Raw genomic sequence first — 26584 nt, 5'->3', positions numbered from 1 at the left:
TAGATAATAAATACCAAATTTTGTGGAGAGGACAGGCCATTGGACTGTTGAGCATGGATTTGGGAAGAGAGAAAGCTCGCTTTGAGAAGGAAGAGGATCCTCTCTGGATCCACTTTGTGGGGATCCCCACATCCCAGCCGTTCATCGTACATCGTACAGTCAGTTTTTGTTATTTATTATTTGTGTTTAATTTTAAATAAAAAAAATCAAATGATTTCTGACTATACAATACACGATGAATGACTAAGATGTAGGGATTCCTAGGATTCTCACAAAGTGGATCTGGATGGGATCCAATTCCCTTCGAGAAAGATATGGAGAGAGAGAGAGAGAGAGGAAAAGGTTGGACATTTTTTTTCCGACATTTAATAGAGAGTTAACGAAAATCTCATTTTTGGATCAAATTTGCTACCAATATTTATCACGATAATTAACATCTTAATTTTTTTTTTGGGTTACCAGAGGCTATCTTTCAAATACTCTATCACTAGGGGACCATTAATTCAATTTTTCCAAGTTATAAAATTAGTTTAATCTCAAATTTATGACTTTGTAAAAGTTTTATTGTATTTAATTTTAATCAGCTCAACATTATAACTTAATTTCTGATCATTTTAGTTGTGAGAAATGCTAAGAGAGTCTCTCAAAGTGGGACTAGTCATGGATTTTTGGTCACCCTACAGTTTAATGTCAATTTTATAAAATATTAAGAAAAAAAAAATAAAGTGACAGGAATGTCTATAAAGAGTTTGAGTCTCCTTGGCATTTCTTTGTTTTTAAAAGTGTATATACTATATATTAAGATAACCCTCATTGTCAACTTTTTTGCCACTTTTTTCCCAAATTTATCCTCACTTTTGAGACACACTCTTGATAAAAAGTAGAGCAAAATAGTAATTTTGTATTTTTTTGACAAAATGACAATCATATACCTATCTTTTCTATTTTACCCTAACTTTTGATACATAATATTTACATAAAGATGACAAAATGATAATTATGAAATATTAAGAAAAATATGCCCTTATTAAGAGATCACATCATCATTTTCTCACACTCTTTTTAGAAATTTGATATTTTTTGGATAGTTTGAATGAATTAAAACGATTGCGCTTGAGAAGAACGTAGAAAAATATGGACGGTTGTTCACACAGACAAAGTATGAACTCTTTGGTAGTAATCTATTAAAAAAATATGAACTCATGTTCCACATTTAAAACGCACAACCACCACACCTAACATATTTGATTCGATTGTCACAGCGACGTTATTGTTCTCGTGTCGCTCCCACTGCGATTATCTCATCACATTTAATACTATTACAATTATATAATATTTTCAGATGATAAGATAGATTGTAGAGGAGAAGCACTTGAAACTTTGCGAGGAGCCGCGGTGATTTACCACCCCAAATTTTCAATGTCAATGGAGGCCACATTGTCCGCCGCGACGCCCACAACGGCAGCTCTCCTTGCCGCCTCCAAATCCCTCAACCGCCGACTCGCCAGGACCTTCCTCAGTCAACGCCTCCCCAGTCGTCCCCTTGCTCGCAGGCACCTCACTTCCCTTCACACCAACTACTACGGCTTTCAGACCCCTAAACCTAATCCTTTCTCTTCCTCGTCTCTGAGGAGTCTCTGCGTCGTTGATCCGCTCTTACGGCGCCGTTTAGAGTGTGTTGGTAGCTCCGCTGCTTCATTTGCCTCTGGTGGTGGAAATGGTGGCTTTGGCGGAGAGAGTGGCGGCAGCGGCGGTGACGGCGAGGGAGGTTCCGGCGGCGGCGATGCCAAGTCCAAGTTTGTTGCTGCTGGAGGCGATGAGGTTTCGGTGCTCTCCTCTGATGTCATTATTCTCGATGTTGGAGTATGAATACACTATTATTAAACCCCTCTCTCTCTATCTCTCTCTCCCTCCCTCCCTCCCTCCTACTCAATCTGATTGATTGGTGATTTTCTTGGATAGGGAATGACATGTGGGGGATGTGCAGCCAGTGTGAAGCGAATTCTAGAAAATCAAGTAAGTTTAATTTCATTTTTCATCTTTAATTGACATGTATTTCGGTTGCTATCAAAGTTTCAAGTAAGTTTAATACCCGGCATATATGTGTGTATGTATATATGGCAGCCTCAGGTGTCGTCTGCGAGTGTAAATCTCACAACAGAGACGGCAATTGTGTGGCCTGTGTCCGAAGCGAAGGCTGCACCAAACTGGCAAAAGCAGCTAGGAGAGACACTTGCAAACCAATTGACCAGTTGCGGGTTCAAGTCTAACCTTCGTGGTAAGCATTTCACAATTGTTTCGCTTTCAGCATGTTACGATTATTTATTGTTCATATGAACGAATGAATTCCATGGTTCTCATTTGTTGGAAAGTTGTATGTTTGGTTAATCCTTGTAATGGCTAGTTTTTTTACTTTTCAAGGGCATTGCTAAAGTTTGCGGATTATTTTCTTCGAGTGTGTTTTCAGTGTTAGTTATACATGTTTAGGAGAAGTGTGATGAAATTATGTTGCTTTAGAGTCTGCTTAGACTAACATTGCATGAATCAGTGACAACATAACTTTTTTAGTAATTGAAAACACGAAAGTGTTAATCTTTAATGCTAGATGTTCTTGAAATTCTTGACACATTAACATAATGTTGATTAAGATTAACTTATATTGGCAGACATTTAGTGGCGATTGTCTGATGTTGGCTGTCAGAGTTTTATTAACACATTAGTTGAGTGCGTAGGAGGACTAGGCTTTCATCTTTAGATTGTTGAGTTGCAAAATGAGACCAGCTAGGAGTAAGTGGAAACTGGATTCATCAGGGGTTCTCCTTTAAGAAATTTTAAAATTTTCTGTCTAACAAACAATCACTTCCTGAGTTACAGTCTACTTAAATTATTTGGAAATCTAATGGTCCTACCAAGTTTCATGTTTTGGTTTAGATCATAGTTCATGGAAGGGAAAATACTTGTGCTTTGGTACAAAGAAGATCACTTTTTTGCTCGTCTCCTTGTTGGTGTATTTTGTGCAACAAAGAGGAAGTACTTGGAAATCATTCATTTCCACATTGTCCATATGCATTGAGATTGGTGACAGTGAGTTAGGGTGGGGAAGCAAGAGTTCATTGGGTTATTCCTCAGTCACCTTCACACATTTTTGTGAAAAGAGTATGCTTTGGTGGTGGAAAAAAGGCAAGAATTTGTGGAGTTGCATTGTGTTAGCTTTCTTTTGGGTAATTTGGTTGGCAAGAAATAGAAGATCTTTGAGAACTTTAGTGGGGATGTAAAAGAAAACTCTTCAGTCAGGTTCTGAGCATCATTTTGGGCTTCTGTTTCTCTAGCTTTTAGTGATCTATCATTTTCTATAATTTTATCAGAATGGGTAGTTGCTGTAGGGTAGCTTTTCAAGTTGTAATGCAATGTGTGTGAGTATTTTGGTTCTGTTTTTGAGGATTGTATCAGTTTGTTGGTGGACCTCGGGTCAACTTTGTTTTTTTATTATGCTTTAGTTCTTTAATGAAATTTTGGTTCTGACAATGAAAAGGGTGCAAAAAGAAAAACAAAGTCAGACATAAGAGAATGAGAAGGATCGATCTTGCTTGAAAGGGTTTCTTTTCTATCTCTGTTTGATTTCAAACCCAGAAGGCTCTTTCTCTTTTCTTGGTACTCAAGCACGCCCCTTTTACATCTAAAAAAATTGTGATGCTGCGGAATTTGCTATATCCTTTTGAGAAGTGGAGGATCGAAGTTTCGTAAACTTTGGGTTGTACTGTTGTCATAATATTACAATTGCTGTGGAAGGTTGAAATTGTTTCAGTTGCTATCCATCCACAAAACAAGTTCCACAGAAACTGAGTGGGGGTAGGTTTTGTGCTGCTTTAGAAATGACGATAGTATTCATAGCGGTTTACTGGGTCAGCTGAATACGGGCTGGTTTGGTATTGCTGTGCTTTAAAAAAGCTGCTTCTGCTGTGCTGTGAGAATAAGCAACTGTGAAATAAAGCAGCAGAGTGTTTGGTAAACTTTTTTGTAAAAGTGCTTTTGAAAAAAAAAAAAGCAGTATTAGAGTGTTTGGTAAACTTTTATGTAAAACAGATGTAAAAAAAGCCGGTTTTTCAAAGCTGGGTTTTGCAGCTTCTTGTTTTTGGCTTTTTTTCATCCAAAACTGTGAAAAAAAGCTAAAGCTGAGTGTTTACCAAACACAAAAACAGCTCCCAGCTTTTTTTGATAGCAGCTTTTTTCAGAATCACCTCAGTACCAAACCAGGTCTACAAAAGACTATTATCTATTTAGTCCTTCGAGTGTTGTTTCTTTACTTGTGTTTGTCCAATTAGAACCCCATAGCTTTAAAATAAGAGTATACATTTCGCCAGCTTAGGATTTCCAAATGATTTATGTGAAGCTTTCTGGGTTTAGTGGCAGGTGAGGGAGCTACGGAAGGAGATATATCACCATAAAAGTGCAAACAATTTCTTGTCAGGCTGAACCATAATAGTTTATGGTATGTCCTCAAACTGTTGGATTTAATTTCAGTGGCGTGTATGTACGCATAATGTCTTACATCTCTCCGCTTTATCAGATGTAACAAAAGAGGATTGAAAATCGTTGTTGATTCAGAACTACTTGCTTCTTTAGGTAGTCTCAACCAGCAGCTTATTTTGGTGGATAAGTTTGAGCAGCATTTCTATTATGGAGCACCCATTTGGTTTTGGAGGATTTTCGATTCCACTTCTACTCTCCGAGCTTAGCAATTCCTTGGTTGTCATTAGGAAATCGAGGACTCCTGTCTTTCTATAAGTTGGCTGTATTCTATGCATAAGATATTTGAGAATTAGACTGATCGTTTGCCCATAGGCATTGCTAGTGTTCGTATATGCTTGTCTACAAATATGGAAAGCATTCAATATTTTCTCTTCTGTTTTTGTAATCTGTACTTCGTGGTAGGTGTCGCTTTACAAAGACTAAATTTCTTTTGATGTAAGCATCCTTCAAACCAAGGAATAAATTACGCCCTATTTGATTTGACCTTGTATTTCTTATTCCTTGTTTCTGTTATTTGTTTTACTAGGTCGGAGTGAATTCAGATCTCTTCTTATATTCTTATCTATTCCAGTTGTCCTACATCAAGAGGCAAAGTAAATTAGATAATTTGCTGGTTCTTTCTTCTTCAAGGAAAAGCTATTTTAAAGAGAGCATATAATAAAAGAAAGTAAAGGAAAGTAGTTATACAAGCCTAAAAGTCGGCTCACTACAAATTTATAACTAATGACACAAATGAACAACTAAGAGGTATGTACGGTTGAAGGATAGTCTTTACAAGGGGGGATGTTGTTGGGTTTTACGGCTCAAAATTAGGATGATGCAAAAATTAGGTTTGTGTTACCTATTTGGTTTTGGTGTCCTATTTGGGTTTGGATTTTGACTTCTTACTTGGTTTCCTTGGTGCAGAGATTTTGTTAATTACCTATTTGATTAGGATTTGTATTTACTTCCTATTAGGATTCTTATTATAACCTAAGTTCTATGCACTATAAATAAGACCTTAGGGTTAGTGTATTTTGTGTGGCAATTTGGTGGGAGTCAATTTGTGGGATTTGGGTTGTGAGAGTTTAAACACTCTTTTGTAATCTCCGTTTGTTTAGTGAAATTCCTTGATGTTGATATTGGTACTTTGTTAGAATTCGCTTCTGTTTGCGCATGAAAGTACAACAAGTGGTATCAGAGCCCAGGTTTCGGCTTGGGCTTTGCTTGGTAGTCACTATGAAGCCTTCTGTGTCTTCGGTGAAAGTTGATATTGAAAAATTCGACAGCAATGACTTTGGTATTTGGCAATTGAAGATGCGTGTTTTGTTATTTCAACAAGGGCTTTTAAAACGCTAAATGGTGGGAAGGCTTTGCCGAATTCATGGATTGATGAAGAAAAAGAAGATGTTATGGAGTGGGCACTTGGAGCAATCCTGCTGACTTTATCGAATGAAGTCTTGTGTGAAGTTGGTAGCATCAAATCTGAGCCGGAATTGTGGTTAAAATTGGAGAGCTTGTATATGATCAAATCCCTGGCTAAACGGTTGTATTTGAAGAAAAGTTTGCATACTTTTCGTATGGATGAAGGTACGTCAATTCATAAGCATGTTGATGAATTCAATAAACTTATGATGGATTTGAAAAGTGTGGACGACCAAATTAGTGATGAGGATTATGCGATAACTTTGTTGTGTTCTTTGTCTCCTTCATATGAACACTTTGTCGATACCATGCTATTTGGTAGACAAAGTCTTAGTTTGGAAGATGTTAAAGTCGCTTTGAATTCTAAAGATCTAAAGAATAAAGTGTCTGACACACAAGATGGAGCTTTGGTAGTTCAAGGAAGAAATAAGGAAAGGAGCAAACTTGGAAAGAACACTTGTAGCTATTGTTATAAGGAAGGTCATTGGAAAGTAGATTGCCCTAAACTCAAGGGCAAAAAGAAGCCGTTTGATAAGTCTTTTGCTAGTGTTGATGCAAACATTGTAGAAGATCTTTGTTCTGAACTCCTCTAAAGGTTATGTGAGGAGGTGGAGCTTGGTACTCAACCCTTTGGGTGGAGTGCAATTCGCACTTTTTGTTCGTACGTTCAAGCTTTTGCTTGGATTTTGTTTCGTATTTGTTAGTTTCCGTAATGGAATTTGTTGGAGAAGGCGTTGGAGGAAATTTCAAGTTTGAAGACTTTTGGTTTTTTGATTATAAGTGGAGATCAGTTTCGAAAGAATTTGGTGCACATTTGCGTTTGTATTTTGGTATCCCAAATTTGAAGTGTGTATGTGATTTGGAAGTTTGCTAATTTCTCGCCGAGGTGGAGATTGTTGGGTTTTACGGCTCAAAATTAGGATGATGCAAAAATTAGGTTTGTGTTACCTATTTGGTTTTGGTGTCCTATTTGGGTTTGGATTTTGACTTCTTAGTTGGTTTCCTTGGTGGAGAGATTTTGTTAATTACCTATGTGATTAGGATTTGTATTTACTTCCTATTAGGATTCTTATTGTAACCTAAGTCCTATGCACCATAAATAAGACCTTAGGGTTAGTGTATTTTGTGTGGCTCTTTTGTGTGGCAATTTGGTGAGGGTCAATTTGTGGGATTTGGGTTGTGAGAGCTTAAACACTTTCGTAATCTCCGTTTGTTTAGTGAAATTCCTTGACGTTGATATTGGTACTTTGTTAGAATTCACTTCCGTTTGCGCATAAAAGTACAACAGATGTTACCTTGATACAATCAGTTTTGAGCAGCAATCCTACTTCACGTGGAAAGTAAATAAAGCGTTAGATAAATGGTCAGTGGCTTTTCCAGTTGATTCCTTGTTCCTTCATTAGGAGCATATACAAATTGTATTGTCAAGGGCGATTGTTTGAGGATCTTCCTTATGGTACCCTTGGAAATACATCTCTCCAAGGCTTATCTCTTTGTCAAAGTGTTTGGTACAGAAATGGGGCTGTTCTATCTCGTCTTTATTAGTTTTCTTCAAGTCATAATGCAGTGAAGTACAAGCTCTGAACTAAAGTACAAGATCTTGTTGGTAGGCAGTTCATGGTGAAATAAAAATTACAAGACGCTTCAAAAAGGAGTTTCCAGGTGTAGTGCATGATGTGCCTAGAAACTCCTATTCCTTGCCGACCTAAATTGCTGGATAAACCAAAAAGGGTGTTACTCTTTTGCATCATGCAGTTCTGCCTTCCATTCCGACAATGTAGTTTTAGAGGAAGAGAATAATTTTCGTCTATGGAGAAAACAAGATGGTTTTTGTTTAGGCACACAGTTAGATAGTTTTCCGCTCTTTGGCTGTTACCCATCCCTGCTTGGTAAGCTGTTCTTGTGTCTCTACCTAGATGTTTGCATCTCCAATCCGTTTTTCCATGGAAGTTCTTTGTTCGTAAATTGAAAGGGAACAGATGACTCTCTTGAAAAGAATATTGGCAATGGAAAATGAATGTCATCCCTTTGTATTTTTTATTTTCTTCAGTGCTTCAAATATATGATCTTGTTTTTGTTGTTTGGTGTGAACAACACTGTCCATTATGCACCATCTATTTGTGAACGTGGAAATTTTAGTCTATTGTGGCAAATAGATTCTATCAATCTGTTAGGTTTTGCTTTGTGTGATGAAGACGTGTTTTCTTTCCTAGATTCATGTTTTGATTGGAAATACTGGATACTTACCAAATTCAAGACCCCAAACATACATTCTTGTAAGATATGGCTCTTCATGTCAGTCATCTTTAATCGCCATCATGGCAAGAGGACTTGATTATTACCCCAATGTACTAATTTGATTCTGTGTATTTGACAAAAAAAAATAAAAAATGATTCTGTGTAGTGGTTGAACTAATTGGTTATTCTTGTGTGCAGATTCAGGACGAGACAGTTTTCTCAAAGTTTTTGAAAGGAAAATGGAAGAAAAGCGTAAACGCCTAAAAGAAAGTGGTAGACATCTTTAAGTAGTGAGCATCTGTAGTTTACTTGTTATATTTTTTTAAGTGTGTCTAAACTTCTTGTAAACTACATCAAGGCTTCATGTCGCTAAGCACTTATGATTAATATGCATACACCGTGCAACTAATTTTTGCCTTTTCTTTTGTTAGGAAATGAGCTTGCATTCTCTTGGGCTCTGTGTGCTGTCTGCCTAATTGGCCATGCATCTCATTTCTTTGGGGCTAAGGCACCATGGATCCATGCGCTTCATTCGACAGGATTCCATTTGTCCTTATGTCTATTTACATTGCTTGGTCCTGGGCGTCGACTTATCTTTGATGGTTTGAGGAGTCTTGTTAAAGGGGCTCCAAACATGAATACTTTGGTTGGTCTAGGGGCCTTATCGTCATTTACTGTCAGTTCATTAGCTGCCTTTATACCAAAACTGGTTAGTGCTGGTCTTTCTTGTTATATTTTTTGGGTTCCAGATCTAGTCAGATCTGCAACATTTAATTTCTATTGGTAGATGGGTAAGGATCCTCTGTTATAAGTAGACTGGCTTGATGCATATACTATTGTCATGTGTTTTGAATAGTCAAAACTGTTTCAATACCAAGAATTTTGGTCTGTTCACCGTTTAATGGAACAAAGATTCTTATTTAATATTGCCTGTTATTCTCTAATGGTAGCATCCACCTGCAGCGTAAAATCCGTGTTTGTAAACTCATTACAAATGTTTCATTGCTGATCTTTGCAAGGTGTAGCCTAGAAAGTAACTGAATGTGTAGAAGGGGATGATATATGTTTATCTCTGTTCCCAGATGCATTCTTGAGGAATAATCTTATGCTCTAACTGTTTAGGCTGTCAAGTCAATTAGGCTCCAATTCCAACTAACTAGTTATTTTAGTACATAATATCTGAAGTCATGTTGGTTCAACAGGTTAAAGTTTGGATGACCTGGCCCAAACACTTGGTTTTAGACTAATTACTCGCCCTATGTTTGTGTACGACCCAACAATGTCTATATTTCTGTTGTAAAAAAAGTAAATTTGCCCCTTTCCGTTGCCCTCCCTTTCTGCCTCCCTCTCTTTTCATAAACTCAAAATTTGATAGACTTGGCTAAATTTGTATTTCACTTAAACTTATGTGTATCCTTTTCCTTAACACATGCACACACACACACACAAAAAAAAAAAAAAAAAAAGAAAAAAAAAGGGAACTTATGTCTCTTAATAAAAAAATGTGCATTGTGCTTGCTAACTCCGTAGCCTTGTTCAATGGACCTTCTGGACGCAGGGCTGGAAGACTTTCTTCGAGGAACCAATTATGTTGATAGCATTCGTCTTGTTAGGGAGGAATCTTGAACAAAGAGCTAAAATCAAAGCAAGCAGTGATATGACTGAACTTCTTAGTATTGTACCGTCAAAAGCACGTCTTTTGGTCAATAACGGTGAACAAGAGTTGGAATCAGTAGTTGAAGTTTCTACTAACAGCCTCTCTGTTGGAGATAAAATTGTTGTACTACCTGGAGTAAGCATTACATCATCTTGCGTTTCGTATTTAATGTTTTTAATCATCTCAGCCCTACTTGGAGGAAGTAAGCATGATACAATCTTGCTTTTGCTATTTGATGTTCTGTACCCCCTACCACCTCTACATGACTACATCAGTTAAACTCTTATTTGATTTGCCCTTTGCTAAATTTGGTATTTTCTGTTGGATGCCACTTTTATTTTGTGGATCGTTAGTCTCCCAGCTTCTGATGCAAAGGATAAAATAGTTGTGAATTATATATCCTTTTAAAATTCCGAACTGTGGCATGCAGTTATAGTTTCCTTTTTGCATTGCTTTAGGACCGTGTTCCAGTAGATGGAATTGTTAAAGCTGGTAGGAGTATCATTGATGAGTCAAGTTTTACAGGAGAGCCGTTGCCTGTAACCAAACTACCTGGGGTATGTTGTTGCTTATTATGAACATGTGCCTTTTTCCCCTATCTTCTATGCACATATTTAAATTCACTTAGGTAATCATAAAAGCTACCTCTGATATGAGGTTATCACAATGTTGGAGAATTTTATCTTTATGCTAGAGTCAAGTTGCCGCCGGAAGCATAAATCTCAATGGCACTCTTACAGTTGAAGTACAGAGACCAGGTGGTGAGACTGCTATGGCAGACATTGTTCGCTTGGTAGAAGAAGCACAGAGTAGGGAAGCTCCTGTACAGCGCTTGGCCGACAAGGTTATCCATTCTTTCTTACAGTAGTTGGACAGAGTATTTTACAGTTGCAATTTTGCAGTAGAGATATCCAAAATAAGGTATTGTTATAAAACTAGCATATTGTATAGGGGTGCACATGGGTTGGCTTGGGTTGGTGTTGGCCCCAAACTGTGCCTTGAACCGACATAGTTGGATATAGGTTAGATACACTTGTCAGTTGGTATTCCAATAACTTTTATCTTCTTCTAATTCAATGTATGGCTTACTAGTGTTTGTCTTTCGTGTGTATATATATATATATTTGTGTTCTCTTATTTGTTTTTATTATATTCTTTTTCTTGTTGCAGAGCCAAAAAATTGAATCAAGTATAACCAAGTAACTTACATGCTTAGCATTGTGGTAATATAATTTGTTGATTATTAGAATGGTGCTCATCTTTTGATTTCTTTGGTTTCACCAGGTGTCTGGACATTTTACATATGGAGTAATGACACTCTCTGCTGCTACATTTCTATTTTGGAGCTTGATTGGTGGTCATATTTTACCTGCTGCTTTTCACGGAGGAAATTCAGTTTCGTTAGCATTGCAACTCTCTTGCAGTGTACTGGTATGAATTAGAGGTTTATGATTTATCTCGCTTAAAATTTTGAAAGGGACCCTGATTCTTGAATGCCATGAAGGGAATCATATATTAAAAAAAAAAAAAAAAAAAAAAAAACAAGATAGGTACTATTTGCAATTAAGTTTTACTTTTCATAAGTGTAAAATAGCCTTTGGTGAAGCTCTGTTTTTGTGATTGCAGGTTGTTGCTTGTCCATGTGCTCTTGGGCTAGCCACACCTACAGCTGTGCTGGTAATCTCTTTGCAAACTCTAATCACTGCCACACAACTTTTCTTACTTGAAAAAAAAAAAAACTGTTTCGGCCATTACCAACTTAGAAATGATTTGTGCTTATTAGACCTTAAATTTTTATTTCTGTTGTGTTTGTAATAGAATGGTTTAAACTTTAACCAATTCAAAATTTTGATTGCAACACTTTTAAGGCCTCAGATTTCGAATCCAACTCTTTCTGTTTTATGTTTGAATTAGAACTATATATGATTCCATAAAATGATAAATAGAACAGGAGGGATATGCTAACTTGTGAACGCAATTTACTTTGCATTTAAGCAATTGAATTTTAAAGATACTACTCCCAACACCCGACCTCAGGTAAGGTAGGCACACACTATCTGAACAAAATCCTTACCTCCTTAAACTTGTTTGATAAGTTCTAAATTTGAATTTTCTTGCTTATGATATGTCAAATTTATCTTCAGTATTGAGTTCTTTCCAGGTTGGGACTTCGTTGGGAGCTAAAAGAGGACTACTTTTGCGTGGCGGTAGTATTTTAGAGAAGTTTTCAATGGTGAACACTATAGTGTTTGATAAAACAGGGACTCTGACAGTGGGCAAACCTGTTGTGACTAATATTGTGACTCCTGAACGTTCGAAAGTTACTGACTTAAAGTTGAGTCGTGACAAATCTTCATTCTCACATTACTGTTTCATTTAAGGATATTAAATTTATTTGAAGCTTTCCAGTGACATAGAAAAAGGGTTGCTTTAATTTTCCATGATATCAAAAGGAGTTCATTATGCTTCTCGGATCTCATCGACCCTTACCAGCTTATAGTTAGGGAATTCACAACTCTTAACTTCCTATAGCCCAGGTCCTAAAAAAAATGCAAAAAAAATCAGGCGATGGTGTGGAACAAGTAAAATAAAATAACAAATATGTTCAATCATACTAAAAAAATCTCTTTAATCAATACCTAAACCCTAAACAACTTCTCTGATAACTTAATTTTGTAAAAAGGTTTTAGAAGGACTGTGCTAAACATGTTGACGCAATGACTTTGTGTTATATATTGGGTGCCTTTAAGCTTTGAATTTCTCCATTTTACAATCAGAAACGTGTCTCCAAGGGAATTAACAAAAGTCAACAAGGAAACAGTTTACTGAAACTGTTCGTCCTGCATAGTTGAGCCGTGTCTTAGACTCTCAAGTCAGGTCGCTTCTAGATTGCAATCTAGCTACATGTGTTGATGAATGTGCTTAGGTGGTTTAGTGACTTGTGGATTAACAATTCTTTCCTGGATTGGAAAACTATCCAGTGGCTTTGCATGCTGAATCATATCTGTATCTAGGTACAGTGCATTTGTTTGATCTGTTTCACATTTTACCTGTACTACTAAATTTGTGTCTTCTGCGACAATTTTATGCAGTTTTGAGGATCCAAATGAATTTTCATGCATGATTTGTTTTTGGGATTTGAATTATTAGAGGCACAACTCGAACAAACAACTCATCTTTCTAGTGACTAGAAAGATAACCACGTATTACCCTGTACTAGAACACTATCTTTGTCTGAAAAAGAATAAGTCTTTACAGTTAGCTCAGATCCAGACTGTTTCCAATTCAGAGATTTTCTTACTAGGGTTTGCCACTAAGAAAAAAGATGGAGTGATTTTTTTTTTATTTTAACAGAGAAAAGATAAACCATACTTGGTCAGAAGTTGATGTTCTGAAGTTTGCTGCTGGAGTAGAATCGAATACAGTTCATCCTGTTGCAAAAGCTATTGTGGAAGCTAGTCAGGCTCTTAATTGTCAGAATATGAAGGTTCCTTCTTCTCAAGATTTCTAAATTTGCTTCTTATGGATCATTTTATCTTTAACTTAACTGAATATATCTGGTTCCATAGACTGTTGATGTGCATTTTGAGTGTTTTGCAAAATAATTTTCTGGAGTGCATTCCATACGGGATTTAATACAAGTCAAAGTTTCTTAAGAAGTGAACCTTATGATTTTTTTTCTCCTTGATGATTGCATATCGGGGTTCTTTGTCGTCGTTTCAAGTTTCTATTATATTCACAAAAACCCACTGTGCTATTCTCCTTTGGATGGATCGGTATGCAAGTTATGCCGAGTGAGGTGTTGCTTGTGGTTGTTTCTATTTACAGGTTATATTTTCTCTAACTAATGGATTTTATTTGGGACAACTAGATATTGTATCTGTTTGGGAATCTTTGGTCTAAGCACTTTAAGGATGTCCCCTTAGTGTGCTTTTGTCTGAACTGGGCTGGATTTTTGTATAGAGTGGTGCTGGAGTTCTGCATTTAATTTCTCCCCTATATGAGCATCAGCTCTTAAAGAAAAAGAGAGAATGCAGTTCCGTGAACAAATCCTTGGTGTTCTAGAAGAGGATCATATCATTAAGTACATGCATTAGCTGGATAAGGTTCCGAAAAAATCATGATGCTCAGATCTAAACTGTGCACTTTATGACAGGTTGCGGATGGAACATTCTTGGAAGAACCTGGCTCTGGTGCTGTAGCAACTATTGAGAACAAAAAGGTTTCTGTTGGGACTTTGGAATGGGTTCAAAGGTAATTACAGGGTATAATGGAATATAATAGTTTGTATCATTGCATATTTGAATGTGAATTTGCTTCTTGTAAAGGTGTAATGCTGATAGGCATTGGCCCTGGACCATTGTTAAGGGAATTTAGAATCCTATTATTGAAAATTTAGATTCATATAGGACAACATAAAGAGAGTGCTGCCTATGATCACGATGAACTCTTTAGGATACAAATAACAATGTAAATGGAAGTAATGCTTGACAGATTCGACTTACAGGAGCGCTAAACAGAAGCAGCTTAGAGAGACTAAGAAGATATAGAGGTACTTCAACAGATGCTCATTTTCTGAAGGTTTTTCGCATCAAAACGACTTTAAAAGAAAATCCTAGAGATTCGTTAAAGATATGTAGAATCTTAGAGAACTTTTAGGGCTCATTTGGTGTTAGGGAATTGAAGGTATATTGAAGGCAACCAAGGGCGCATGTTTTGTTAAATTTAGGGATCTCAATTAACAGATTTTTGGTTCATGGACCAATTCTCAATTTTATTCTTGATTGTTTGCTGCAGTCTTGAATGACCCCAGAAGATTGATTGACTGTTTTGCTTACCATGGAAATTAATTTTGGGAACCAAAGGCTTAGTTGTTTTCATCTTCCAAATAAGATCTCTTCTGTTATTTTTTTCCTTCTTAATATGACTTAAATAATTTAATCTTGGATCATGTATTGAGGTCCCATTGAAAAACTAAATATATGCAGGCATGGAGTTACTGAGAATCCATTTGAAGAAGTAGAAGCCCATACAAGTCAATCTATTGTATATGTTGGCATTGATAGTATTCTTGCCGGTCTCATTTATTTTGAGGATCAGATAAGGGAAGATGCTGGACAAGTTGTTAAATCTTTATCTAAGCAAGGGATCGATGTATACATGCTATCTGGGGACAAAAGAAATAATGCGGAGTACGTCGCGTCTGCTGTTGGTATTCCGAAAGAGAAGGTAAGGAGTTCTTAATTACTTCTTTCTTTGATGGGAAACAAAATTTTTATCAATTTGGAAAAATGTAAAAAATAGTGAAACAACTTCAAGCAGAACACCAAAAGCTTGTCCTCTTTCTTTTATTTTAATTTATTTTTTGAAATGAAACAGATTTTTAATAATATCATAAACTATACAACTTTTGGATAAGGTATCCACAATCTGTATATCGAGCCTATAATACAAAAGCCTCAAGACTTGAAACCTAAACTTAATCACAGCTGCTAACGCATCCGTCATTATAGAAGAGTGAGAATACTCAATCCCTAAACTCATTTGAAGCTGATGAAGCTGCCCAGTGTCTAACTCGATCCCAGATTTTTTTTCTCTATCGAATTTAATTGTATAGCGTATGCTGTGGGTTGCAGGTGATATCTGGTGTTAAACCGACAGAAAAGAAGAAGTTCATCATGGAACTTCAGAAGGATCAGAACATTGTAGCAATGGTTGGTGATGGAATTAATGATGCTGCAGCATTGGCTTCATCGCATGTTGGAATTGCCATGGGTGGTGGTGTTGGAGCTGCTAGTGAGGTGTCTTCTATTGTGCTATTGGGCAACAGACTTTCACAGGTAATTTTCTTAAAAATATAACATTGTAGTACGATTATTTGCACAAACACCCCGGGTTGTTTTTGAAAGCACAAATAGGTGGCAGATTCTGCAGTGTTATTTTTGGAAACCAAACTGTAGAGGATTACATGCTGTCGTGTATCAAAATTTGCTTTTAGACTTTTACCATCAACAAGTATGAATAAATAATTGAAGGATGCAGCGCAAATCTTTTCACCGTCTACGAAAGATTATTTGAAAAATATGCATAATGTTGAGTGCTGGAGCACTGATGGAAAAATTTGTTATCTTTCTTTTCATATAATAAGTACTGTTGTGTAGGATATTTGATCTTCATAATGTCCTGCAGTTACTTGATGCATTGGAGCTAAGTAGGCTAACTATGAAGACTGTGAAGCAAAATCTGTGGTGGGCTTTTGCATACAATATTGTAAGTCCTTGTATGGATTAAGAATAGCCCGATACTCTGTTTATTCCTGGTGTTTCGTTCTGCTGAATGTACAGGAATTAGAGCCTGTTAATATCACAAGCTTATTACGAAGTTTATATAGAAGCAATACCCGGTCTTATGCTACTAGAATTTTACAGGTAGGACTTCCAATTGCTGCTGGAGTTTTGCTTCCAGTAACTGGGACCATTCTGACGCCGTCAATTGCTGGAGGCCTCATGGGCTTGAGTTCTGTAGGGGTTATGGCAAATTCGTTGTTTCTGAGATACAAGTTCTCTAAACAGGAAAAAAAATATAGTGGATCTGCTCGCTCCGAAACTAATGAGGAATCCGATCTTCTCATCGACGTAAGTGCAGAAGAAGAGCATCCTCCTTCTGATGGTAAATGGAAAGAATAATACAACCAACAAAAAGATTGGCTTCTGCGAGTTCTGCCACTAGATGTGGAGGAGCAGGGTCATAACTTGGCTTCAAATAAGGTTCCAAACCCTTTCATTTTTCAGAAAAAAGATTTTTGAAAGAAGGGTCAACGACCAAACTCAATACTGCATAAGTGAATTTAGGAATCCACTGCAGAATTAGATAAAAGTTCAAAATTGAGTAGTGAAGGTATTTTTCTTGCAGTATGTTCTGGTACAATGTCCGGATACGAGGTACGAGTTGAGTTCATGGTTTTGTTCGTGTACGGAATTCGCTAGTAACCTATTGTAGCTATTCGATAGGGAGTCGACAGACATCATGATATTTCGGCTCGATTCATTCTAAACTTGTTTGAGAGTATAATTTGGTCTGATCGTAAAATATTTAAAATGATACATTTTATACATTTTTATTTATTTATTTATTGTAAGGAATTATTTGTGTTTTATAGCAGTGATTATATGTCTATGTGAAATGCATAAAAACGTGTATCAAAGCAATTGAATAAATGCTAAAATGCTAGCAGGTTGAATTGTTTAGAAATCATCCACAAGCACTCTGTTGCAAACTTCATTGCCCGAGAATGCCAGAACAACTCAACATGGGCGAAACCGTTACTACTTACATTAGTTATCATTAATGGGTACTGATATTTATCTTTGTTAGGTCCCCGTTGGGGAAAAGAAGTGAGATTGCTCGTGACCCTGCGTTTGTAACGGTTTATGAATCGACTAAATTTAGAGCCGAATTACATTTTCAAACGAATTTGAAACGAATCAAATCAATGTATCGTACATTGTCTCCTTCCTATCGAATGATACAGTAGGTTACTAGTGAATTCTCTACCTGAACCGAACTAAATTTAGAGCCGAATTACATTTTCAAACGAATTTAAAACGAATCAAATCAATGTATCGTACATTTGTCTCCTTCCTATCGAATGATTCAATAGGTTACTAACGAATTCTCTACCTGAACCGAACCGTGAAATTGACTCGTATCCCATCTGTTAATGATTCGGGAGACACCCTTCCGATAAATCTGCTAATCCATCTTTTAGCGAAGGGAAAAACTGTTAGCTCCATTTCCTGATGACATGGAAAGGACCAAGTTTTGAACATTCTAACTTCCTCGAGTAATGTAAACAGCCACAGTGCTTCTGATACTATTAGAATGTGGGCATTCATATTAAAAACCAATTGGTAAAAACAGAGAAGAGGCTCAGGGTTGTACGACACCCTTTTTCAACCCCTACTTATTTTTGGTCATCGGTTGAATAAATAAAAGAAAACGGACAACATTAAACAAAAGTGTGCGAGGCTAAAAACGGTGTTTACCATTTCCCATTTGTACGTAATTGATCATAGTGAAAACGGCTAAAGACGGATAAATTAGGTTATATACTCACATGACCAATATCAAAAAAGAAAGCAGGTTATGTAATTTCAGTTTCCTATAATGTCCATACAAGTTATATGAACGGGAAGGGAATAATAGTCATTTCAATGTCAATCAATCTGAAGATGAAGGATGTCATTACAAATCACATTCACAAACTTTGACATCGTAATTACAGCACACTTTCCAGATGCATAACCGCAAAAATCGATGCTTGGAAGACAAGCCGAGTACAAAGTAACAAAACTTCAGCCATGCGACATCCTCAAACGAGTGGTGGACCAAAATGGCCGGCAATCAAATCGGGCAATGAAATTCCAGAAGCTCGTGGTTTCCAACTGCAGCAATGAACAAGTCGTGCGCTACATGAAGACCACTTGTGACATAACACCAGCTGCATGTCTCGGACTCCGGTGTAAGAGTTCAAGTTGGCCTTATTTTCGTAGCAAAATCAGCCTTCATACCATATATGTCATCCCAACCTGCATTAGATGCGAATGGGGCACGCTCAAATTCGCAGTGCCCCTCCTGCAATTTTTCCTCAAGAAGGCATAAAAGTAATTGATGATTAACTTCTTAATGAACCATGAATCTTTCCTCGCCCTAATATCACCATGACCAAGAAGATAAACAACCCCCGATTCCTTGGCCTTCCGTATAAACGATAGTTCCCTATCAATACTCTGCTCAGAATCAGAAATTGTTGGATCTGTTGGAAACACTGGCTTCACCTCCTCTGATGTGCTTGCTTCTGATGTAGGCTGCTGTCTCGTCTCCTTGAACTCAGCCAGGAGAGGAATGCCAAGTGAGTAAACACTTCCATTGGGTGCTATAAGAACCCTTGAGCAAGAGGACTCATCCTCTGAGTCTGTATCACCATCATCCCCATCACTCTCTAGTGACCGCTCCTGAGCCTCCCTACGTATGAATTTCTCAAGGCTCTCAATTAGTAGCTGTTCAAATGTTTGGTGATTTTCTTTACGAACATCCTTATAGCCGTACCTGTTGAAGTCATAACATCAGACATAGAAGGCAACAAGACATGATAGAATGAAAAGGAAAACGGAAGAAAAAACACTTTGAATGTAAACATGAATGATTCTACTGTCTGTTGTCAAGTGCACTGGTAGAAAGTAACACATCTCACAAAGGCTGAATATTTTCTGATGACTGGCTTGGCGATTTTACATTATGGATCTAAACTTTGCACTAGATTATACAAAGGCATCATTGTACCCTACCAAATCAGAATATTACCTGGCAATACAACGAAATATGTGGAAGTTTTTTGGGCAGACACGCCGGAAAAGGAACCTTTCACTTTGAGGTACTACAGGAACTGGAACATACTTTATACAAACAAATATGATCATCGAGTGGATTGCGGGAAGTGTGGTCAGAAAATGGCCAAGAATTGCTGGAATTCCCTTCACCAGCTCATTATAAAGCAAACCAATGCCTGGAGCTCTTATTGTCCCAAGATTGGGACCCAATTGCCGCATCAAATCCATTGACAGCTTTTGCTTGACTTCAGTTTCATACTTAAGCTTGCTTCCATAGTTCCAGATAGACATTATCAAAAACATAATTATGGCAAATACCAAAATTATCCAACTTCCATCTCCCACACTCCACAAAACTGATGAGAAAAAGGTCAACTCCAACCCCAGGAAAATTATTAAGAAACTCAGCACGATGATAATGTTTATCTGCCATATAAGAAGCATAACAATTGTTACTAAAATGGTCGTCATCATCATCACTCCTAGCTCAGCAATGCCTGTAGTAAAAGAGGATTCGTATCAAGAAATTTAAAAACCCGCACGTAAATTGATTTTATGAAAAACTTAAGTTCAACAACGGAGATACAGGAAACATATAAATGATGTTATCTGTTGAAATAATTCACAACAACGCCTGTATGTTATTTCTCAAGTGGGTAAAGCCAGATATTTAGAATGTCCCGTCAGGTAGATCTAACCTAAGAAAAATAACACAGTACTGAGGTTAAAAAAAAAACCTATTCACCAAATACAAAGAGAAATCATTCCATGACATTTAGATGTCTTATTATGCATGTAACAGAAAGAGCAAAGACTGCAAATATCAATTTAATCTTAGATAATTTTAATCACAATTTATTTTTTTTATTTTTTTTATAATACCAATTTGTATATCTTGATAATTTTTTTTTAATACTGTGATCAATTATAATTTTATTTAATAAAAAGTGTAAATTAAGGCACTTGGAATGCCTGATATATGTTCTTCAACATTAAAAATATAGAAATGGTAATTGGAAAAAGGTTAACTTTGGGGGCTATGGCGATGACAAGAATAAAAAGCAGAAGAAATAGGATAACTATCTTATAAAATTACAAAAAAATAACGAAAGCAAGTACCCAAGCAGTACGAAAGAGGAGACTAAATAGTGTTGACATAAAAATGAATAAAAAGTGGGAAAAATTATATTCTTTGGAATAACATAATTCCAACAAGGCACTTTTGTGCAACAGATATTTTGTTGAAAACCAAAAGACAATAATAAGATTGTCTAACCAAACAATGTTTGACTAGACAGAAATTCGATTGATGAAGTTTGTCGAGTAAACTGTGAAAACATTTGGTGAGCAATACTAGGTGAGGGGATACCAAAAAAAAAATTTCAGAGTTTGGTGAATTCAAACCTGAACAGTTGTTTTCACGAAAAAGCTGATTTAGTATGACAACTACAAGAAACCCAAATTTAAAACCTAGAGTTTTTTTTAACAAAAAAATAAAAAAACTGAACAGATAACAAGACTAAATAGTTTGGAAGATGATGAGTATTACCATATGCATTTCCAATCTCATCAACGTTTGAAATAGTGCAGATAGACACCAGGCAAACCACCAGCAAAAACCAATTTACGACAGGGATATAAATTTGCCCCATGAACTTCCTAGAGGTATGTATGATTTTAAGGCGAGGGAAACAACCAAGTGCCATTGATTGTTTGATGCATGAAAAAGTGGCTGTTGTCATTGCACGACTAGCAATCAATGCGGCAATGTTAGCAACGAGGAGCATAGGCCAGAAAAAACCACCTGTAGACGACATGGTATTATTTCTCCAGAATCAGTGAAATAAGTATGACTACTGACATGTTTGTAGAAAGTCCTAACTGAATAATTTGCTTGGAATCTATAAATGCATCAGTAAAGCTTACTTGGGATTGAAGAAAAGAAAGCTAACTCAGCTTCATCTGGGTTCTCCATAAGGTATGCAGCTTGACCCAAATAACCCAACATAAGGCAGGGCAAAACAAGAAAAACGAACGTAAGCTGAAAAGAACAAATACCCAGTGAATTACAGTTCAAACAATCTGAAGGCTGACAGTCTGACACCGCATATTCTGACACTTGATGCATCATATAACTAAAATGAATAAAACAATGGTCCAGAAACCAATTATTATTCAATTCTTTACCTGGACTGATCGCACAGAAAAGTAACAAAGATCCGCAAACATTGCCTCGGAACCTGATACATACTATATATATCAGTAAAGAACATGAAAATAGTAGGTGATAACCAATAATATATAGGTTCCCAGTTCACCATATAATATCAACCAAAAATTTGATATTGTGAGGGTATCATACTTCAAGATACTTTGTATACTTTTTACAAGGAAAAAAAATTAATATTGCAGGAATTCATTCCAGTATAAAATCCATGTGTGGGCTAAAATATGACAATAAAATTCATTATGAAGGTTGTGAAAATTTACAAAAAAGAAAGATAGCAACTCTCATGCATCCCCAAGGTCCAAGTTTTTCCAGATTGATTACCTGTTGCGCATAAAATACAACCCCCAAGGGAATACCAAGCCTTAGTGGAGTTCCTCTTGAAGAAGTAATATATGTGAATAGGATTGAATGCCTTAAAGACACTGCTGTCATATTTAACAAGGTTGTAAATCCCAATGCCCCCAAGGGAACAAAACCATATGAATAAGGCAGGGCCTACAGCCAGTCCAACTTTACTTGTCCCAAATTTCTGTACACTGAATAAAATAACAAGAAAGGCAACTGAAATCATCACCACTTCATCTGCACCCAATAAAAAAGGAGGTAAATATTAAAGTGTGGTTTAGTTTATTTATAGAAGAAACAATAACATTTTATTAAAACAATAGCATGAATTACAAAAATAGTGGATATGAAATCTGCCACCTAGCAAAACATGCTAAGAAAGAAATAAAACGCATATGCAAATATACGCATCATACTAAAAAGTTCAGACATCAACTGTAACTTTATTCAAAATAAAAATTGTAATTTAAATAAGAACTAGAAGATTTTAGATTTGCAAAAGTTAAAGTTCTATTCTACAACACCACACTGTGCAAGCCATCTCCTCTAACCAAAATTTACCAAGACTATGTAGGCCCTCCAACAAAATTATGACAGTAGACAAAGACGAATTTTTTAGACTTGCTCTACGGGGTAAACAATACCTTGCTTAATTGCCTCGACTCCAACCGTTAGACCACCAACAGCGGATACTACTGCATTAAGAAAATAAAAAGCAAAGGTTATATAAAACATAAAAGAATTTATGCACACCCACTCTTAACAATTGAAGCAAGAACAATACATCTAAAACAGCTCTGCAGCATTTCCTCATTTCATCACATCAGTAGTAGGTTGATCAGTTGCAACTTGCGACAAGTTAAACAGAATAAGAATTGATTATGCAATACCTGACATTGCTGGTGTAACAACCCCATCAGCTATCACCATTGCAGTACCAGCAAGAACTAACGTCAGAAGAAGCTTTTTCAGAGTCAGTGAAGCCTCAAGCCTTTCCTTGATTTTTAAAGATCTCTCAAGTTCAGGAGATGGCACCTTTAGCCTGAAGCTTGATATCCGGGCATCTGACGGAAGCTGATTCGGAAGAAGACTGACCTTAGCATGTCGACAGATCAATGAATACAAAGCAAATGTACCACCTGGAAAAGTTAAATGACCATGAAATAGATAATATGCATTCAACCAAGCATTGACTTTGTACTGCAATAACTGCATACACAATAGGTTTGTTTGTACTGTTAGAGAGAAGGGAGAAGGGGGCCTGGGGGAGGGGAAGAGAGAGAGAGAGAGAGAATAACGACTTAATTTACTGAATCCCACATACCTTCACCATCATCATTTGCCCAAAGAACCACCAGCACATACTTAAGCAAGGGGATCAAGATTAACGTGTACAGGACTAATGACATTGCTCCAATAACATCCTCATTTCCATTAATAGGTGCCTTTTTAAACATGACACTGAACGTATATAATGGACTTGTTCCAACATCACCAAAGACAACTCCAAGGGTCTGAAAAGCAATTATTATTTTCCTTCCGAGACTGAAATCCTGCAATTAAAATTACATTATTAAGGAAACTTGGTTTAGGTCACTAAATAACTTCTTATTTCGGCATAGGTCAATGGTCATTAGCATAAGTTAATCAAAACAAATTTCCTCTTCAATTAAGGTAAAAAAAAAAAAAAAATACAATTTTCCTCTCCAACCAAGGTCAATACCCCTTCCTAATATCTCTCTTTATTGACCTCTTACAAAAATATTGCTCGACTCAATTCAAATGTGAAAAATAGTTTGTGACATAAACATAATTCAATAGTTTAGCAAAAAGACAAATTCTAAATTATAAAAGAAAAAAAGAAAAAGAAACACAACTACAGAAAAAAAGAAAAAGGAAGATATGTGTTCCAAGTAAGGACTTTTGTAACAACGTTCCCTCTTTCAGTAGAAATTTAAAATTTCATTTCAAACCTTAGCTATGTACAAATTCATAATAGAATACTTTTCTTACAAACTCAATATAATGCAGACGATGAACTATAAGGAAGACTAATCCATCAATCCATATTGGAGAAAAATGCCACTTTCTCCAGTGAGCATAGACAATGCAAGTTAACTGCTTTCGTGAAGCCAATTTCAAAGTGACCATGAGTTGCCTAGGTAATAGTTCGTTGTCAAAGTTCAACATACTCATGGGGTTACGATTACAATTAATGTTTCTAAATATTATCATCATCCAAATGTGACAATACCAAGTTGCTAAACACTAGATCTCAATCTTCTTGACATATTCACAAAGTAAACATAAGAAGATAACCAAGGTTTCTTGAAAATTATTGAGTAAAACTTCCTCCTGTCTCTAGTTGCTGCCATTGTAGGTCTTTTCCAATGCTAACTACTCTACTCCAATTAAATAATGGTCCAAAGAGATTAAAATCATAAATGGTGAGAAAGGGAAGTCTATATTCAGAACTACATAAAAACTCAGCACATTATCCCCCAAAAGAAAAATTGCAGCACTCAATCAGTTTACAGCATCGAGTATATAAGAGTCTTTATTAAGCGAAAGTTCAATGGTTACAGAAAGAACATAAGAAATGCCTGGCAGTGGAAAAGAGGTTCACCACCAAGCAAACCTTCTTACAATAAAAAAAATCTTAGAAACAGGAGTATACAACTCCTATCCACCAGCAACAACCCTCCCAAAATCAACTAACTGGAGCCGCCAATCCAAATGAAGAATGAAGAAATGGAAATCTTTAAATACAGCCTCTACCATTGGTAGCAAGAAATTTGAAAGCCTCACCCTACCCCATAAAAACTATCCCCTTCCCCTCCTTCCCTAGAAAAACAGCCAACTCAGCCCCGCCTCAGCTTCTGCCACAATCCAAGAGCTACTGGGGAATGAAGTAATATATAATCAACATTTTCTACTCCATTATCGCACATAGAAAACTAATCTGGTCCCTGACAAAGGATAATACCAAAATTTATTGACCCTATCCACGTATACATATGTACCTTACTAGGTAACTCAGCCGTCCAAAGCAATTGAGATGGTTCAAGAAAAGGTTCCATTTGAGGAGAAGAATGGATTAGCATGATTACATTGTCATAATTGCTTATCATTTGAACTTTGGTGTTGATGATTTATGACTTGTACTTCCTATGGTGTATGTGATTGATGTATGAGCATTCTGTTTCATAAAGAAGGTTCTGGAGGAAGTAAAAAATCATCACAAATTCCAAACTTAGAATGGTAAAAAAGTATGCAATTTGTGACAATGTAACTTACGTTCACTAAAAGCTGCCATTTTGCATTAATGAGTTTCCATACTCCTCTCTATGACTCTATCCCCACCCCCAACATTATGTAACTGCTTTGAAGTTCTGCTCAAAGATTCAAAAGATTCAAAATAATCCAACCTTAATTGTTTACCATAATTAGAACATCAGCTACTCATTTACCTTCACAAAGCCACTCATACCATGCTCATGAGCCCTTAGATAACATTCAGAATTTCAATAAAGCAGAAAAAGCACATAATCCTAAAATGTATATGACGTAAATGCTTAGGCAGTTCATTTTTTTTAGCACTGCGTTATACCAGAAATAGAGCTAGCCAAAAAGAGTAACCGTTCACAAAGTAAAAAATTAAACTCCAAGGTCTGAAAAATGACAATATCTTAGATTGGGTAGGACGCTAAACATGTCCCTTTAGAGCCTAAGCGTCAACATTGTAAGGCATCCATTAGAACTAAAATAATTATTAAAAACAGGGATAATAAAACCGAAAAATCCAGCTTCACGTGTACGGTCAATCGCTGTTGTAACACCTCTAGATACGCAACCGATAATTGTCCAATAAGTAAATCTCCCAAAATGTAAATTAGCCACCAAGCTAGAAAGAATGTATGTATGTATGTATGCAGCACAACAATATAGGAAAGTAAAGCTAATACAAGCATTGATCTACATCTCACAAAGCAATGCCGAAAGAGCGAGGCTACTCGAACCGAATCGAAAAATGCAAGTCGTAATCTCATCACAAAGTAAATAGCAAAAGTGAGAGATTGGGAGTTTGAAGCACCTCGTATTCGTTTCGGAGAGCGCCGGGGACCTCGAGCGCTTCTACGTCAAAGGAATCGACGCGAGGGCCAGTGCGAATCAATCGCTGATCGGCATTATCGTCCTCCTCTTCATCATCCTCCGAATCCACAACCGTCCGATGCATCGCATGTGCCTCTGCATCGTCGTCGTCGAGGTCGGAGTCGTCCTCGTCCTGAAAGACCCACCGCGACTCGATGGAGTCCATGGATGCCGGTCCGCCATTGATCTCGCCCCTCTCGGGGCCTTCCTCATCCGCCATCGATCAATGACAACAAGTGTAGAGTTTGTGTAATTGTGAAGAGGGAGGAAGGGACTGGGATTGGGGAATGGTGGAGTGGGATTTTGGGAGGGAGGGAGGGAGGGTGTTTGGATGGGAGGAAAGTGAAGGAAAATTGTTGTCTGGGTTTTTTTTGGTTAAATTCAAAGGAAATTGTTGGGGAATTTTTTGGTTAATTTTGGCTATAAACGTACGAATCTGGAAAATGTAAAATTGTGCATCAGTATGTACGGTCCAGGCTTCCCCAATTTAACCGGGCGGTCCAAACCGGTTATGATTTGCTCTCCTTTAGCTTTGGGCTACGTCGGGCCGGTCCAAGGAGTGACATCGCTTCGTCATAAGGGTTGGAGGTTTTGGCGATTTATTTTGCGGTGATGCTATAGCACCACCTATTTTTACTT

At 36.8% G+C, this 26584-nt stretch overlaps 2 protein-coding genes across 3 annotated transcripts; one reads left to right on the top strand and one right to left on the bottom strand.

The window, feature by feature from the left end:
- Positions 1–1248: 1248 nt before the first annotated feature.
- Positions 1249–17028, top strand: LOC137724527 (copper-transporting ATPase PAA1, chloroplastic). 2 transcript variants are annotated; one of them, XR_011067450.1, is made up of 18 exons: positions 1249–1863; positions 1963–2016; positions 2125–2278; positions 8371–8445; positions 8604–8881; positions 9731–9964; positions 10288–10386; positions 10524–10673; positions 11114–11260; positions 11456–11506; positions 11991–12163; positions 13184–13316; positions 13986–14083; positions 14818–15058; positions 15466–15669; positions 16019–16099; positions 16258–16596; positions 16742–17028. XR_011067450.1 is itself a non-coding variant. In XM_068463287.1 (17 exons), the coding sequence occupies exons 1-17, from the start codon at positions 1420–1422 to the stop codon at positions 16513–16515; spliced, it is 2874 nt and encodes a 957-aa protein (XP_068319388.1). In that variant the 5' UTR covers positions 1249–1419; the 3' UTR covers positions 16516–17027. The 2 variants fall into 2 exon arrangements, 1 of the variants encoding a protein (XP_068319388.1); XM_068463287.1 differs by having other exon boundaries at positions 16258–17027.
- A 947-nt stretch (positions 17029–17975) lies between these two features.
- On the bottom strand, positions 17976–26274 carry LOC137725489 (potassium transporter 7-like). Its single transcript, XM_068464195.1, has 10 exons — positions 25887–26274; positions 23118–23346; positions 22684–22932; positions 22438–22488; positions 21770–22030; positions 21406–21458; positions 21145–21259; positions 20768–21022; positions 19193–19715; positions 17976–18937 (listed from the first exon to the last, which is right to left on the bottom strand). The coding sequence occupies exons 1-10, from the start codon at positions 26163–26165 to the stop codon at positions 18394–18396; spliced, it is 2559 nt and encodes an 852-aa protein (XP_068320296.1). The 5' UTR covers positions 26166–26274; the 3' UTR covers positions 17976–18393.
- Positions 26275–26584: the final 310 nt, after the last annotated feature.

The sequence above is a fragment of the Pyrus communis genome, chromosome 2 (assembly GCF_963583255.1).
Source record: "Pyrus communis chromosome 2, drPyrComm1.1, whole genome shotgun sequence".
Taxonomy (NCBI): Eukaryota; Viridiplantae; Streptophyta; class Magnoliopsida; order Rosales; family Rosaceae; genus Pyrus; species Pyrus communis.
This window is presented reverse-complemented; position numbering and strand designations above follow the sequence as displayed.